At 37.5% G+C, this 19,048-nt stretch overlaps 1 protein-coding gene across 1 annotated transcript in view; it reads right to left on the bottom strand.

Moving 5' to 3' along the window:
* The window catches only part of LOC126582037 (uncharacterized), a gene marked incomplete at both ends in the record, with an annotated part of 109,855 nt that extends 92,189 nt beyond the window's left edge, over positions 1 to 17,666 (bottom strand). The window contains 2 exons of the mRNA XM_050246007.1: positions 16,289 to 17,056; positions 17,171 to 17,666. Coding sequence (XP_050101964.1) covers positions 16,289 to 17,056; positions 17,171 to 17,666 — 1,264 coding nt within the window. The remainder of the gene's footprint in view (positions 1 to 16,288; positions 17,057 to 17,170) is intronic.
* Positions 17,667 to 19,048: the final 1,382 nt, after the last annotated feature.

Raw genomic sequence — 19,048 nt, 5'->3', positions numbered from 1 at the left:
ACCTTCCCTAAAGTCCTTGCCGCACAAAAGCATCCTTTCTTTCCTATTTTCTGATCTTAAAACCACATTCCCTTTTATTCAAGCAACCAGCCGCACCTTTCCCCTCTTTCTTACCTATTTTCTAACCCAAAATTACATTCCCCTTTGTTCTAAAGCCTTGCCATACAAGGGGATAGGATTCTTACCTATTTTGTGCCATAAAACACATTCCTAAATCTGTCCTACAATTTCTGCCGAATTTCCCTTTCCTTTTCTCTTTAATTCCTGCACCTTTCTTGCCTATTTTCTGACCCAAAATCACATTCCTTTTCCTACATAAATCCTTCCCTAAAACCACTTCAAATTCATAGCCCTTCCTTCCCCTATAAATAAAGGCCCTTGCTGACCATTCTAAACACTCCACCCTTCACCATAACCAACCTATATCCATCCACCACCACAAATCATCACCAAACACCCTTGTGTCGCAGCAAAGAAGAAAGGAGACCCTTGGACGTGCTTGCCATTCAAGACGTTGGATTGTTGGAGCGTTTCTAGGTGTTTTCATTCTTTGTTTTCAATGTCTAAATTTATGTATCTTTGTTTTGCGTTTATGAGGAACTAAGCCCTTCTTAGTTAGGGGGTAATTCGAAACCATGTTCATGCTTGCAACATGAATTGATTATTTTTTGTTGTGATTTCATAAGTTGTGAATTCAATTCGTTTAACTGCTTGATTGATAACGTATTCGTGTATGTTTGTTAAGAGTGCACGCTTAGTTTTCATGCATGAATATGATGCTAGAATATAAGGGAGTTTCACCTAATAGTTACAAACTTATATTCACAAGTAGTGGAGGTCGCTTATAAACGATCGCGTTAAATGAATTCTTGGCATAAGTTTCATGCTCATCATAGTAACGAGTGCCTCGTCAATACTTATAGTTCTCATGTTGCTTAATGATCTTTGATTGTATCTTTATTGTGCTTTTCACGTAAAGGACTTTTGAAGAATGTGTTGAGTTGTTGTATGCGCTTTCCCATCCAATTCAATAACTTAAGGAGAACATGAAGGTTAATTTAAGCGGACCTAATTAACCTGGGGTGTTGAGTTTCATGATATATTGAACGAACAACTGAAAATTGGTTTGTATGTGTCATGTGTGGAGAAGAACCCTCTAGCTAGCCCATCATCCATAGTTTGATCCAAATTCGTCTAGAATCTGTTTTCAATTTACAATCTGTTTTGCTAGTTTAATTTCGTCCAAAATCAACCCAACCTTATTTCTTTGAGTCATATTAGTTAGAACTTGTCTTAGATTATGTTTTTGAGTGTTTTAAGTCATTAGAGAACCAAATTTCGTCCAAGTTGTGTTAGTATTCAAAACTGCCCAGAAAGTGTTTTAAAGCAGTTTTCAGTGTTTTTGTGCTGTTTTGAGTCTTTTGGTTTGTTTTAGTGTTTTAAAATTTAGTTTTGCATTCTTTGAGTCTTGTTAAGTGTTTGTAACTTGTTTTTAGTTATTTGAGTCAGTTTAGAAATGTTTTAGCAATCCCTCCTAATCCCCGGTTTAAGAACGATCCCTACTTATCCATACTACAATTGTCAACAAGAGGGTTTAATTTGTGTGTTAAGTTAATTTACACATCACTTATCTATTTGATTGATAACATGTTTATGTATGTTGATTGAGGGTCGACACTTAGTTTGCATGCATGAATTTGATGCTAGAGTATAAGGGAATTTCACCTAATCGTTATTAACTCATATTCATAAGTGGTAAAAGTCGCTAGTCACGATTGTGTTAAGTAAATCCTTACCAAGAGTAACATGCGTATTCCATAGTTATGAATGCCTCGTCAATGCTTATGATTTCCATTAAACTTAATGATCTTTGATATGTGTCTCTATCATGCGTATTCCATAGTTAGGGTCCTTGATAAGAATAATTTGGTTGTAATGCGTATTCCATTCAATTCAATGAATCTAGGGAAATCTGAGAATTAATTGGTGCAATCTAGTTAATTTGGGGCATTGTCATTCATGGTTTGTTGAAAGAGTAACTGGAAATCGAGTCGTATGCATATGTTTCATGTGTGGAGAAGGAACCCTCTAACTAGCCTTTCACCATTCTTTTTCATCCAAAATCGTTTTTGTTAAGTTTGTTTTCAAAGTTTATGCTTTAACTTTCAATTTCGTCAAAACCAAACCCCTTGCTTTTAAGTCTTGTTTTTAGAGTCAAAACTTGTTTCCTTTAAGTCTTTTGAGTCTTTGAAGTTCTATTTTCGTCCAAATCACTTGTTAGGTCTAGAATTGAGTTTTTTTTATTGTTATTTGCTGTTTTGAGTGTTTTGAGTTAGTTTTGGGTCTATAGAGTCTAGTTTAGTGTTTTTGAGTCTTATTTTTGTTGATTAGCATCCCTAGTTAATCCCCGGTCTAGAACGATCCCTACTTGCATCATTACTACAATTGTCATCAATAGGGTTTAATTTGTGTGTCAACTTAATTTTCACATCAATCAACGAAGGATTCCTAATTGACGAAGGATTCCTAATCTAAGATGGATTCCTATTCACACGAGGATTCCTATAAGAACAAGGATTCCTACTCCAAGAAGGATTCCTACTTGAAATAGGAAAGTTAAGCCAAGGTTTCCTACTTTGGTTTGATCTTTCCTAAATGTTCCTAAGTTTTATCAACTTTGAAGGCATCCTAAGCATTCTAGGACATCAAATACACATCTCTTGCACATTGTGAACCCTTGTCGCACCCCCTTGACATTTCCTCTTCCTTGCCGTGCAAGGGAGAGGGTTATTTCCTGATTCTATGCTTTAAAACACATTCCTAATGTGTTTTAGGACCTTGCCACATATCCCCTTGCCTTTTCTTTTAATTTTCTGATTGTGTGTCCTATTTCTAGAAGCCTTAGACTTAATTTCTGATTACCTAAATAACCTAGGGTTTTAATTCCTGAAAACCTTTAAATAAACTCCCTTGGTGCAGCCACAAAACATCCATATACTGACCATTCACGCCAGAAACACCATTCCACTCTTAGCCGCACCATTCTACCACCATTCACCCTATTTTCTGCCCTGAAACTACCCTAGCCGACCCCTACATCCATCCTAAACTTAATTCCATCCTTCTACATCATCCATCACTCCCAAAACTCACCCCCAACCCTTGTGCCGCAGCAAAGGAGAGGAAGAAGAAGTGCTTGAAGGTTCTAGCTGTTCAACATCTAATCGTTGGAATATTTAGGTGTTCTCTTTCTTATATTTACAATGTATAAATCTGTTTTCCTTTGTTTTGTGAACATGAGGAACTAAGCCTTTTTGGCTAGGGGGTTATTCGATACCATGATTATGCTTGCAAGATGAATTAATTACGTCTAATTGTTATTTCATGAATTATGAATGTAAAAAAGAATTCTAAAGTGTTGTTTGTTGAAGAAGGGGTCCAAAACATTGAATTCGGCCCTAAGTATTGCTTTATTCTTCCCTTCGTGTTTAAAAGTTGATTTCTGCAATCTAAGTGAATTCTAAGTTTCAATTTCATGAAATCAAAATTTGATGCGTAAAATAACTAAACACACAAATTAACCCTCTTGTTGACAATTGTAGTATGGATAAGTAGGGATCGTTCTTAAACCGGGGATTAGGAGGGATTGCTAAAACACTCTAAACTGACTCAAATCTGTAAAACAAAGTTTAAAATACTAAACTAGACTCAAAGAATGCAAAACTAAACTCTAAAACACTAAAACAAACCAAAAGACTCAAAACAGCAAACAAACACTCAAAATTGCCTAAGAACCACTTTCTGGGCAGTTTTGGGACTCTAACACAACTTGGACGAATTTTGGTTTTCTAATGACCTAAAACATCTAAAAACATATTCTCAGACAAGTTCTAGTTAATATGACTCAAAGAAATAAGATGGGGTTGATTTTGGACGAAAATAAATAAAATAAAGCAAGAACAATGTAAACAGATTTTTAGACAGAATTAAGTAAATTGATGGGTGAGAGACTAACTAGAGGGTTCTTCTCCACACAAGATACACTTGCATTCAACTTTGATTTCCAATTGCTTCTTTCAATAAACTATGAATCTCAATGCCCTAGGTTAATTGTGATAGAACTTTTTTAACCTTCAAGTTTTCCTAAAGTTAGTGAATTGGATGGGAATGCACATGCAACAACTCAAAACATTCTCTAAAAGTCCCTTACGTGAAAAGCACAATAAAGGTACAATCAAAGATCATTAAGCTTCATGAAAACTATAAGCATTGACGAGGCAATTGTTACTATGAAAAGCATGAAACGTTTGCCAAGAATTCACTTAACACGATCGTTTATAAGCGACCTCCACTACTTGCAAACATAAGGTTGTAACTATTAGGTGAAACTTCCTTATGCTTTAGCTTCAAATTCCTGCATGAAAACTAAGTTGGCCACCTTAATTAACACACAAAAATAGGTCATCAATCAAACGGTTAAGCAAATTGCATTCATAATTGATGAAATAACAATTAGACGTAATCAATTCATCTTCCAAGCATAATCATGGTATGGAATAACCCCCTAGCCAAAAAGGCTTAGTTCCTCATGTTCACAAAACAAAGGAAAACAGATTTATACATTGTAAATATAAGAAAGAGAACACCTAAATATTCCAACGATTCGATGTTGAACAGCTAGAACCTTCAAGCACTTCTTCTTCCTCTCCTTTGCTGCGGCACAAGGGTTGGCGGTGAGTTTTGGGAGTGATGGATGATGTAGAAGGATAGATTTAAGGTTAGGATGGATGTAGGGGTCGGCTAGGGTAGTTTCTGGGCAGAAAATAGGGTGAATGGTGGTAGAATGAAGCGGCTAAGAGGGGAATGGTGTTTCTGGCGTGAATGGTCAATATATGGATGTTTTGTGGCTGCACCAAGGGAGTTTATTTCAAGGATTTCAGGAATTAAAACCCTAGGTTATTTAGGTAATCAGAAATTAAGTCTAAGGCTTCTAGAAATAGGAAACACAATCAGAAAATTAAAGGAAAAGGCAAGGGGATATGCGGCAAGGTCCTAAAACACATTAGGAATGTGTTTTAAAGCATAGAATCAGGAAATAACCCTCTCCCTTGCACGGCAAGGAAGAGGAAATGTCAAGGGGGTGCGGCAAGGGTTCACAATGTGCAAGAGATGTGTATTTGATGTCCTAGAATGCTTAGGATGCCTTCAAAGTTGATAAAACTTCGGAACATTTAGGAAAGGTCAAACCAAAGTAGGAAACCTTGGCTTAACTTTCCTATTTCAAGTAGGAATCCTTCTTGGAGTAGGAATCCTTGTTCTTCTAGGAATCCTCTTGTGAATAGGAATCCATCTTCAATTAGCAATCCTTCGTCAATTAGGAATCCTTCATTGATTAGGAATCCTAACTTCTTCAAATCTTCAATTACGTCCATTCCTTGTGCTCCGAGCATGTGATAATCATTCCAAGCTCCATTTTGCTCCAAAAGGCTCCAAAATGCAACTTCTTGCATACTTTGTCCTTGGAATCTGAAAACACACAAAAGTGACTTTAAACACTAAAATAACTAATGAAACACACCGTAAATGCACGAGAACAAGCCAATTAAGTCGCATAAATATGCTCCTATCAAATTCCCCCACACTTAGCTTTTGCTAGTCCTCGAGCAAAACAAGGAAATAAAACGAAACAAAACAAATAAGACACAACCTAAACCTTCCAAAATTTGCCTCAGGGATTTCCAATGCACAGGACATGTTAAAAAAATCATTATCCCCACAGATTTGAGTCATCTTTACACTTGAGCACATACTTAATCATAGTCACCACTTACTAGTTCACAATTAACCAATTTAAACAATGTTTTGAATGTAGTAACATGCCTTAGAGAATTCGCTCAATTCCTTACAAGATATGCACTCAATTTTGATAGGGGCATATTTATGCACCTTAGTTAGCTTGTTCTTGTGCATTTACATTCTTTTTCCTTAGTTAAAGTAGTCTTTTAAGCTAGTTTTATGTGTTTTCAGGTTTTAAGGGCATATCATACAAAAAGATGCATTTTGGAGTCTTTTGGAGCACAATTGAGCTTGGATTGGACATCACATACTTGGAGCCAAAAGAATGGACGAAATTGAAGATTTGAAGATGATAATTCCTACTTGAACAAGGTTTCCTAGTTGAAGTAGGAAAGTGCCTAATTGAAGATGAAATCCTAGTCCACGAAGGAGTTCTAATTGAAGAAGGATTCCTAATCAACGAGGGATTCCTAGTTGAAGATGGATTCCTAGAAGAATGAAAATTCCTACTCAAACAAGGTTTCCTACTTGAAGTAGGAAAGTTAAGCCTAAAAGTTTCCTATTTTGGGTTGAACTTTCCTAAACCTAGATGGCTTTAAGTTCCAGATATTTTGAAGGTTTCCTAAGCATTTGTGGAGACAAAAGAAGGTTCTAGAACACTCCCCATAAGGTGCCGCACCAATTCCTTCTAGATGACCTATTTTCCTTGCCTTGCAAGGCTTTCTAAAAGCCTTATCCTTCATTCCCTATCCAGCCGCACCTCCTTGCCCTTTTACCCTTGTAATTCTGATTTCTAAGCCTTTTTCCTTGTGGATTTGGATTCTACAAGTCCATATCTGATTCCCCTAGGGTTTTAAGTGCCTATATATACTCATATTAACCCTTTGGCTGGATGACCACCTCTCATACACATCAATTCACGCCAGAAATCATCCCTTGCTCTCTGCTGCACCCTTCCACCACCATATTCCATAATTTCTGCCCAAAATCATCCCTAGCGACACCACCCATCAACCCTAGACACCACTACACATCCCCCATCCATTCTACACCATTCATAACGCCAAAACCTGTCCACAACCTTTGTGCCGCAACAAGGAGAAAGGGAGGAACTTCATGGATGCACTTGCTGTCCAAGTTGGAGTATCTAGGTGTTTTGTTTCTTTGGATTTCAATGTTTAAACTTATTTATCTTTGCTTTGTGCATATGAGGAACTAAACCCCCCTTGGCTAGGGGGGGATTCAAAACCATGTTTATGCTTGCTATATGATTTGATTACTTCTAATTGCGTTTCATAAATTGTGAATTCAATTTACTTATCTATATGAATTAAAACTGGTTTGTGTATGTTGGTTAAGAGGGCCCGCTTAGTTTGCATGCATGAATTTGATGCTAGGATATAAGGGAATTTCAATTAATTGTTATGAACTTATATTCACAAGTACTAAAGGTAACAATCGCGTTAAGTAAATTCTTGGCATAAGTATCATGCGCTTTCATAGTTACGAGTGCCTCGTCAATGCTTATGATTTTCATAGAACTTAATGATCCTTGCTTGAATCTCTATTATGCGCTTTCATGTAGGGAACTTGTGGGGAATGCTTTGGGTTGTCGTATGCAATTCATCCAATTCAATAACTTAAGGAAAATCTGAGGGTTAATTTAAGCGGACCTCATTAACTTGGGGCGTTGAGAATTCATGGTTTATTGAGAAGCAATTGGAAATCGTTTTGTATGCAAGTGTGACATGTGTGGAGAAGAACCCCTTAGCTACCCTTCCATCCATTCACTTTAACTAATTTCGTTTTAAAATCTGTTTAGTTTAGTTTACTTGTTTTGTTTTTAAATTCGTCCAAAATCAATCCCCCTTTACTTTGTTGAGTCATATTAGTTAGAAATCAATTTAGTTTGTGTTTTTAAGTGTCTTGAGTCAAGTTATAACCAATTTTCATCCAAATTCTTCCTTGGTGTCAGAAACTGCCCAGAAAGTGTTTTTAAGGCAGTTTTGAGTGTTTGGTTGCTGTTTTGAGTCTTTTGGTTTGTTTTGGTGTTTTAAAGTTTAGTTTTGCATTCTTTGAGTCTAGTTTAGTGTTTGAGTCAGTTTTCAAGTGATTTAGCAATCCCTTCTAATCCCCGGCCTAGAACGATCCCTACTTACATACTTTGCTACAATTGATAAAAAGAGGGTTAATTTGAGTGCTAGTTAATATCATATCAAATTTTCACTCAGATTTTTGATAGGAGCATATTTATGCGCCTTAGTTTAGCTTGTTCTTGTACATTTATAGTGTTTTTGCTTAGTAAAGTAGTCTTTTAAGCAAGTTTTATGTGTTTTCAGGTTCTAAGGGCAAAATATGAAAAAGGATGCATTTTGGAGCCTTTTGGAGCAAAGTTGAGCTTGGAATGGATGTCATATGCTTGGAGCCAAGAGGATGGACGAAATTGAAGATTTGAAGATGATGTTTCCTACTTGAACAAGGTTTCCTAGTCGAAGTAGGAAAGCGCCTAAGTGAAGATGGAATCCTAGTTGAATTAGGATTCCTAGTCAAAATGGGTTTCCTAGTTGAATTAGGATTCCTTGAAGATGAAGGTTCCTACTCAAACAAGGTTTCCTACTCGAAGTAGGAAAGTTAAATCCAAATGGCATCAAGTTTCAGCAACGAAGAAGATTTCCAAGTCCAAGAAGGAAAGGTTTCCAAGATGAAGTAGGAGAAGAATTCCAAGTCAAGGGAGGATTGAGACATGTTTTCCTAATGCTAGAAGGACTCCTAAGTGTTGTAGGACACAAATGAGAAGTTTCTAGAAGAATTCCCCTCCTTGCCGTGAGTTTCTACATTTCCTATCAGTTTTGGGGCTTTCTAGAAGCCCTATCCCTAATCCCTACATTGGTGCCGCACCCTAGCTTCTAGATGCCCTAGTTCCTGATAGACGCATATTTATGCGACTTAGTTAACTAGTTTTCTTGCATTTACGTTATTAGTTCTTAGTTATTTTAGTACTTTAAGCCATTTTCGTGTGTTTGTAGGTCCAAAGGGCTAAGGTAGCAAGAAAGTGCATTTTGGTGCATTTTGGAGCAGTTTTGAGCTTGGAATGGATTACATATGATATGAGCAAGATGGATGGACGAATTTGAACACAAAAGAGGCTAAGAACATGCTAAAAATCTGGTGAAACAAATACAAGTTGCAAGAAGGGATAAATTTCTAAAAGGATTGGCCAAAACTTCACTCAAAACACATCAATGCCGTGACTTTTACTTCCACCTCCACCAGAAATTTGAGTAATGATGCAATGCTTAAATCACCATGACATGTGAGTGGATGATGCAATGCTTAGCTAACCATGACATGTGAGTGGATGACTCAAAACCTACCCCAACAACAATTCCCACTCTTGCCGTGACTTACCTACCCATTCCACCAGAAATTTGTGCTTAAACAAGTCCATCATCTCCCTATAAATACCATGCAGCAACCTCATTGAATTCATCCAGAAATTAACCATTCTCCAAGCCTTTCCTTGCCTCTCCTACATATCTAAACCCCTTCCCATCCATTCCTCCAAATAACCAACCCTTCAACATCATTCCAACCTTGTTGTTGCGGCAAGGAGTAGGAGAAAAGTCCTTGAACGCACTTGCTATCCAACATGGATCGTTGGAACGTTTAGGTGCTTTCTTCCCTTTGTTTTTCAATGTTTAAATTTGTTTATCTTTGTTTTGTAATAATGAGGAACTAAACCCCCCTTGGCTAGGGGGGGATTCGAAATACATGTTTATGCTTGCGTTATGATTTGATTACTTCTAATTGCGTTTCATAAGTTGTGAATTCAATTTACTTATCTATGTGAATTACATTGATTTGTGTGTGTTGGTTGAGAGTGCACGCTTAATTATCATGCATAAATTGAATGCTAGGATATAAGGAAATTTCACCTAATCGTTATGGAATTATATTCACAAGTAGTAAAGGTTGATGATCTCAATCGCGTTAAGTAAATTCTTGGCATAAGTTTCATGCAATCATAGTAACAAGTGCTTCGTTAATGCTTATGGTTTTCATAGAATTTAATGATTCTTGCTTGTATCTCTATTATGCAATCATGTAGGGGACTTGTGGGGAATGTTTTGGGTTGTCGTATGCAATCATCCAATTCAATAACGTTAGGAAAATCTGAAGGTTAATTTAAGCGGACCTAATTAACTTGGGGCATTGAGAATTCATGGTTTATTGAAATGCAATTGGAAATCGTTTTGTATGCAAGTATAACATGTGTGGAGATGAAACCCTTAGCTAGCCTTCCATTATCCATTCAACCCAAATTTGTTTAAAATCTATTTAAGTTTTTAGTTTATTCGTTTTTACTTTCAACTTCACCAAACTCAAATCCCCCTTTTACTTTCTTGTTTTAAAATCTTTTGTTTACATTTTTAACTTTGTTTCTTTTTGTTTTTGAGTCAGTAAAGAGGTTTTAGCAAGCCCTCCTAATCCCCGGTTTAGAACGATCCCTACTTACATACTTTGCTACAATTGTCAAAAAGAGGGTTTAATTTGTGTGTCAAGTAATTCTCGCATCAGTTCCTTGCCTTGCAAGGCATTCTAGAAGGCCTATCCATATCCTAAAAACCTGCCGCACCTAGGACCCCTTTTCCCTTGCAAAATCTGATTGTTTAGACCTATTTCCTTGTGGATTTGGGTTATCCAAGTCCATATCTGATTACCCTAGGGTTTTAAGTGCCTATATATACTCCTATTAACCCCTAAATCAGATCACCACTCACCACAATTCACAATTCACGCCAGAAATCATTCCTTGCTCTTGGCCACACCCTTCCACCACCATATGCCATAATTTCTGCCCAAAAACAACCCTAGCCGCACCACCCATCAACCCTAAACACCATTACACATCCTCCATCCATTCTACACCATCCATAACCCCAAAGAACCTGTCCAAAGTCCTTTCCGCACTAAGGAGGGGGAGAAGGAAGCTCGGAAGATTCATGCAATTCAAGTTCGCGTCACTGGAATTTCTAGGTGTTTCTTTTCCTTTGATTTCAATGTTTAAATTCAATTCTCTTTGTTTTGTGCGTATGAGGAACTAAAACCCCCCTTGGCTAGGGGGGGATTCGAAATACATGTTTATGCTTGCGATATGATTTGATTACTTCTAATTGCGTTTCATAAGTTGTGAATTCAATTTACTTATCTATGTGAATTACATTGATTTGTGTGTGTTGGTTGAGAGTGCACACTTAATTATCATGCATAAATTGAATGCTAGGATATAAAGAAATTTCACCTAATCGTTATGGACTTATATTCACAAGTAGTAAAGGTTGATGATCTCAATCGCGTTAAGTAAATTCTTGGCATAAGTTTCATGCAATCATAGTAACAAGTGCTTCGTCAATGCTTATGGTTTTCATAGAACTTAATGATTATTGCTTGTATCTCTATTATGCAATCATGTAGGGGACTTGTGGGGAATGTTTTGGGTTGTCGTATGCAATCATCCAATTCAATAACGTTAGGAAAATCTGAAGGTTAATTTAAGCGGACCTAATTAACTTGGGGCGTTGAGAATTCATGGTTTATTGTAAAGCAATTGGAAATCGTTTTGTATGCAAGTATAACATGTGTGGAGATGAACCCCTTAGCTAGCTTTCCATTCACCCATTTAAATCAAATTCGTTTTTACAATCTGTTCTAATTTACAAAGTTTGTTTTGTTTTTAAATTCATCCAAAACCAATCCCCCTTTGTTTTAAAGTGTCAAAATTAGTTAGTAAGTGTTTAGTTTGTGTTTTTAAGTGTTTTGATTCAAGTTAAAACCCAAATTCGTCCAATTTGGTGCTTAGTGTCCAAAACTGCCCAGATTGTGTTTTTAAGGCAGTTTTGAGTGTTTTGGTGCTGTTTTGAGTCTTTTGGTTTGTTTTAGTGTTTTAAAGTTTAGTTTTGCATTCTTTGAGTTTATTTTAGTATTTTAAACTTGTTTTTACGTTTTTGAGTCAATTCCAAGTGATTTTGCAATCCCTCCTAATCCCCGGTCTAGAACGATCCCTACTTACATACATTGCTACAATTGATAAAAAGAGGGTTTAATTTGAGTGCTAGTTAATTTTCACATCAATTTTCTAACTACACACCCTATACTAGTTATATATGAGAAGATTAATGTAGATATGAAAACGAACGCTCACATATATGTATCACAAAGAAAGCAATTTCTGGAGTTAATAAGCATGTTTAGATATGATCTCATGAATGAAATGCTACTATTTAGACCCGAGAACCAGTGACACTATATGCTCATACCAAATTCAAACTTGATGCGAAATAGATAAGCACACAAATGAAACCCTCTTTTTGTCAAATTGTAGTAAAGATGTAAGTAGGGATCGTTCTAGACCGGGGATTAGGAAGGATTGCTAAACACTTGAAAACTGACTTAAAAACATAAAAACAAAGTTTAAAACACTAAACTAGACTCAAAGAATGCAAAACTAAAGGTTAAAACACTTAAACAAACCTAAAACTCAAAACAGCAACCTAATGACTCAAAACTGCCTAAAAACCACTTTCTGGGCAGTTTTGAGAACCTAACAAGAACTTGGACGAAATTGGGTGAAAACTTGAATCAAAACACTTAGAAACACAAATCAAAACACTTTCTAACTAATCTAAGACTTCAAAATAAAGGGGGATTTGTTTTGGACGAAAATTGAAAACAAAACAGAGACTTAAAACTAAACAGATTGTAAAACGTTTTTGGATAAAAAGGATGGATAAAAGGCTAGTTAGGAGGTTCTTCTCCACACATGTCACACTTGCACACAAAACGATTTTCAGTTGTTCTTCCAATAAATTATGAATACTCAACGCCCCAAATTAACCGTGAATTGCACTAATTAACCCTCAGTTTTTCCACAAGTTATTAGGTTGGATGATTGCATACGACAACCCAAAACATTCCCTACAAGTTCCCTACATGAATTGCATAATAGAGATACAAGCACGAATCATTACGTTCTATGAAAAACATAAGCATTGACGAAGCATTTGTTACTATGAATTGCATGAAACTTATGCTAAGAATTCATTCAACGCGATCCTTTTCAAGCGACCTTCACTACTTGTGATTATAAGATTGTAACTATTAGGTGAAACTCCCTCATAATCTAGCATCATATTCATGCATGAAAACTAAGCGTGCACTCTCAATCAACATACACAAATAAATTATCAATCAAATAGATGAACGAATTAAATCCACAACTTATGAAATAACAACTGAATGTAATCAAATCATATTGCAAGCATGTACATGGTTTCGAATTACCCCCCAACTAAGGGGGTTTAGTTTCTCATACTCACAACACAAAATTTATTGAATTGAAACATCGAAGACATAAGAAAGATTACACCTAAAACGCCCAAGAATTCCACTTTGAATTTCTGCACGTCAAGCTCCTCTTCTTCTTCTCCTTGCTGCGGCAGAGATGGTTAAGGGGACTTTTGGATATGATTTTGGTTTAGGAAGGGAATTAGGATGGTATGGTGGTGCGGTAAGAGGTGTGGATGGTGTATGGAGATGGAGAATGGTGGCTGGAGTAGAGGGATGGCTGTGGCAAGGTGTATGGGTGTGGCTGGAATGGATGAAGGCTGCGGCAAGGTGTGGGAATAGGGTTTAGACGATTTCTGATTTGTAGAGTGGGAGCTCTTCGGCCAAAGGAGTAAAACACATATATATAGGCACCTAAAACCCTAATGAAATCAGATTGAAACAATGGGCTAGGGTTAAGGTTTGTAAAATAGGGCTTCTAGGATGGAAAGGTGTGGCATGGGCTTAGGGTAAATAATCAGATTCTTTTGCATGTGAACAAGGCCTAGGTGCGGCTGATTAAGTGGCTAGGGTTAGGGTTTAGGTGCGACATAGGTCCAAGAAGTAAGGATGGGTCATCCAAAAGCCCAAAGCCGAGAATAGAAACTCACGAAAATGGAAACCTCCAAGAATAGAAACTTCCAACTTTAGAAACTTTGGTTGCCAATTCCGATTTAGGAAAGATCAACCCAAAATGGAAACTTTTAGGCTTAGCTTTCCTACTTCAAGTAGGAAACCTCAAATCTTCAACTCTTCAATTCCATCCCAACCTTGTGTTCCAAGCATGTCCTTTTCAATCCAAGCTCATATTTTGCTCCAAAAGCTCCAACTTGCATCATTTCATGTAATATGTCCTTTAAACCTGAAAACACATGAAAGTAGCTTAAAAGACTACTTTAACGAAGAAAACATAACAAAGATGCATAAGAACTAGCTAACTAAGGCGCATAAATATGCTCCTATCAAATTCCCCCACACTTAGCTTTTGGTAGTCCTCGAGCAAAACAAACTAACCAAAACAAAACCTAAACCTTCCAACGTTTGCCTTAGGGATTTCCAATGCACATGACATGTTAAAGATTGCTATCCCCACAGATTTGAGTCATCTTTACACAAGCACATACTTAATTAAAGCCACTACTCACTAGTTCACAAGTAATTAATTAAAACAATGGTTTGAATGTAGTAACATGCCTTAGAGAATTCCCTCAATTCCTTACAAGATATACACTCTATTTTCACTCAGATTTTCTAACTCCACACCCTACACTAGTCATATGTGAGAAGATTGATGTAGATATGAAAACGAATGCTCACATATATGTTTCACAAAGAACGCAATTTCTAGAGTTAAGAAGCATGTTTAGATATGATCTCATGAATGGAATGCTACTACTTAGATGCGAGAACCAGTGACACCATATGCTCATACCAAATTCAAACTCCACAAATTGAAACACATAACACTCAAGATAGAAGTTAAGGGTTGTAATGGGGCTCGGGGTATTGGTTAACAAGGAAAGGATAAGGAAAACAAACGTTCTTCAAGCAATAGTAAGCAAAGCAATGAAATTGAGACTTAGAATTCACTTAGATTGCAGAAATTAACTTTAACACACAAGGGGGATACTTAAACAACTCCTTAGGGTCAAATTCATTGTTTTGGACCCTTACTTCAACCAACAATACTTTGGAAGTCTTTTTCTCAATTTTTCAACTCTTTTTTTTTTTTTTTTTTTTTCTTTGCCGTGCCTTTGGCACACAATTCCTCATGAAAAAACACTTCCCCCACACTTATTTTCTGCCAACATAAATCAAAAGGAATTCAATTTGAATCATGCTTTACTATGCTTCAAGAACAAGGGTATGGATAGTCCTAATCTAGGCTAGGTGAGGGTAATGTGGGTTAACAAAGAAAAGGCTAAACACGGCTCAACGGGGTTAAACTTAAACATATAATGGAGTAGGGCACACGGCTTTTTGGCTAAGGTGGTGGTCACTACACAACTTCATCTTGAATATGTGTTATGCAATTCAATGACATGCTTTGAATGAAATGGGCATGAGTTCTAGCATTTGGAACTAAATGATGAAACGCCTTCTAAGTAGCAACCAAGCAAGGAATAATGAGATCATGCATTGACTTAGAAAACAAAGAATGCACAGATTTTAACTCTCCAAATAAACGTTTAGGCTCAAGTCTAACAAGGTTGTAGCGTTAGTTTGAGTTCCTTCCTTCAGGCATGTTACAAAAACTGATTTTTCCTTTATGATTGCATGTGAATTCATGAGTTATAACCACAACTAAGCATAAACAAAGAGTACATCAAACTTTCATCCATGTTAATCACTCTCTTTAGCAGCCATGTAATTACAAACCGAATCCTCATCATTGTGTTGGAAGGTACCCTAAGACACAAACAAACACACAAAAACAACTCTTTTTGGGTTTTTTAAAACAAATTTTTCAAATTTTTATGTGATTTTCGGATTTTTGCATCAAAACACACTAAAACACATCAAAACTGCTCAAAAACACTTAAAAACAGCAAGGAACAAGTATCCAAGTTAAGGGTGATAAAATCCCACGAATTTGCATCTAAAACACTTAGTTACCCCCCCCCACACTTAAATCAAACATTGTCCTCAATGTTTTAAGTATAAAATCACACTAAACAAAAAGAAACACACAAACAGCAACTAAAACAACTAAATAGGCAGATTCGAAATAAATAACAAAGTGAAGAGTTTAGGAACGCAGATCTGGAATTGGAGTAATTCCTTGGTCTTCCTTTGTTGAATTTCATGGGTTGCCTCCCAAGTAGCGCTTTCTTTAACGTCGTACAGCCGGACGAAAAGCCCATTCATTCTCCATTTGTGCCCACGGCACCCAAAGAAATATCATCCACGGTTTGTTCAACAAAGTTCTCATAATATGGCTTCAAACGGTGTCCGTTCACTTGGAATTCATGACCTGTTTTGAGACTTTGAATCTGGATGGCACCATAAGAAGATATGTTAGTAATAACAAACGGTCCAATCCACTTAGAACGTAACTTACCGGGAAACAAACGTAAACGGGAATTGAACAATAGCATTTTCTGCCCAATTGAGAATGATTTCCCACGGATCATGTTGTCATGGAAAGCTTTGGTCTTTTGCTTGTAAATGCTTGCATTATCATACGCCTCGTGCCGTATCTCATCAAGCTCATTCAATTGCAATCTCCTTTGACTTCCTACTTCCTCGAGGTTCATGTTAAACTTCTTGATGGCCCAAAGTGCTTTGTGCTCCAATTCAACCGGAAGATGGCACGCCTTCCCATAGACAAGTCGGAAGGGGGACATCCCAATGGGGGTTTTGTACGCCGTACGATACGCCCAAAGTGCATCATCTAACCGTAAGCTCCAATCCTTCCGTGTTGGCCCAACGGTCTTCTCAAGTATTTGCTTGATCTCTCGGTTGGAAACCTCGGCTTGGCCATTCGTTTGAGGATGGTAAGGTGTAGAAACCTTATGGGTGACACTGTATTTCCTCAATAACGCTTCAATGGTCCGATTGCAAAACTGTGACCCTCCGTCACTAATGATCACTCGTGGCATTCCGAACCTTGCAAAAATGTTAGTTCTAATAAAATCTGCAACCACTTTAGAATCATTAGTTCGGGTGGCCTTTGCTTCCACCCACTTCGACACATAATCAACCGCAAGCAAAATATATGTAAAACCATACGAAGAAGGAAAAGGACCCATAAAATCAATACCCCAAACATCAAAAATTTCAACATTTAGGATAGAAACCTGCGGCATTTGGTCCCTAGCACTAATACCACCCATTCGTTGGCATTTATCACATGTTAAGCAAAAAGTTTTAGCATCTTTGAAAATACTAGGCCAATAAAATCCACATTGTAACACCTTAAGGGCTGTGCGTTGTGTGCCAAAGTGCCCTCCACATGCATATGTGTGACAAAAACTCAAAATTGAATGACATTTAGAATCGTGCACACAACGACGTATAATCTGATCGGGGCAAAATTTCCATAAGTACGGATCATCCCACACATAAAACCGTGCATCATGCCTAAGTTTATTACGTTGGTGCCTAGTGAACTCACTTGGAATACGTTTTGACACCAAAAAATTAACAATATCGGCATACCAAGGTGCACTAACCTTAATGGACAGCAATTGTTCATCGGGGAATGTCTCCAAAATCGGCAAAGACTCCTCATTATGCACCATTCGGCTTAGGTGGTCAGCCACCACGTTTTCACTTCCCTTCTTGTCCCGAATCTCTATGTCGAACTCTTGAAGTAGCAATATCCATCGAATTAGCCGTGGCTTGGCCTCCTTTTTGGTGAGCAAGTACTTCAGAGCTGCATGATCAGTGAAAACAATTACTTTAGTTCCAATTAAATATGATCGAAATTTATCTAAAGCAAAGACAACGGCAAGGAGTTCTTTTTCCGTAGTGGAGTAGTTCAATTGTGCATCGTTCAACGTCCGTGAGGCGTAGTAAATGACATGCGGCCTCCTGTCCTTTCTTTGTCCTAAAACAGCTCCTAAAGCATAGTCGGACGCATCACACATGAGCTCGAAAGGTAGACTCCAATCCGGTGGAACAATGATGGGTGCCGTGGTTAACAACTCCTTGAGTTGGTTGAATGATGCCGTGCACTCCTTGGTGAATTCAAACGCCACTTCTTTTTGTAGGAGCCGGCAAAGAGGTTGTGCTATCTTCGAGAAATCTTTGATGAACCTACGATAGAATCCTGCATGGCCAAGAAACGAACGAACCTCTCTAACTGAAGTCGGAGAGGGTAAGTGACGTACAAGATCTATTTTCGACTTATCAACCTCAATACCCTTTTCAGAGATTATATGACCTAAAACGATACCTTGTTTAACCATAAAATGACACTTTTCCCAATTAAGTACAAGGTTAGTTTCAACACAACGTTTTAGGATCAAACTTAGATTATGCAAGCAACTATCAAACGAATCACCAAATACACTAAAATCATCCATAAACACTTCAATTATCTTTTCTACGTAATCAGAAAATATGCTCATCATGCATCTTTGAAATGTAGCAGGTGCATTACATAAACCAAAAGGCATGCGACGATATGCAAAGGTACCAAACGGGCATGTAAAAGTGGTTTTTTCTTGGTCCTCGGGTGAAATGACAATTTGATTATAACCAGAATAACCATCAAGAAAACAATAAAAAGCATAACCCGCTAACCTCTCAAGCATTTGGTCAATGAACGACAATGGGAAGTGGTCCTTCCTCGTGGTGGTGTTTAGCTTCCTATAGTCAATGCACACCCTCCAACCGGTTTGAATACGTTGAGGGACAAGCTCATTCTCGGCATTAGCTACCACCGTCACTCCGGATTTCTTTGGCACGCATTGAACGGGCGAAACCCACTTACTATCCGAGATTGGATAGATAACCCCACAATCTAGAAGCTTTATGATCTCCTTTTTCACTACTTCCATCATCGGAGGGTTAAGACGGCGTTGAGCCTCTCTAGTTGGTTTGGCCTCCTCCTCAAGAAATATGTGATGCATACAAGTTGTAGGGCTTATACCTTTAATATCGGCCAATGTCCAACCTAGGGAAAATTTGAACTCCTTCAAAACTCGAAGCAATTTCTCCTCCTCTTGTGCCGTGAGGGAGGAGGAAATAATGGCAGGTAGTGTTTCATTTTCTCCCAAGAAAATGTACTTCAAATGGCTTGGCAAAGGCTTGAGTTCAAGGATAGGTGCCTGAATTATGGATGGAAGCAATTTGTTAGTCGAAATGGGAATGGACTCACGGGTAGTATACTTACCATCAAGCTTAGGTGAGGACTCAAGGG

The sequence above is a fragment of the Malus sylvestris genome, chromosome 9 (genome assembly GCF_916048215.2).
Source record: "Malus sylvestris chromosome 9, drMalSylv7.2, whole genome shotgun sequence".
Lineage (NCBI taxonomy): Eukaryota > Viridiplantae > Streptophyta > Magnoliopsida > Rosales > Rosaceae > Malus > Malus sylvestris.
The sequence above is the reverse complement of the archived record's forward strand: the minus strand, read 5'-3'. Positions and strand labels throughout refer to the sequence as shown.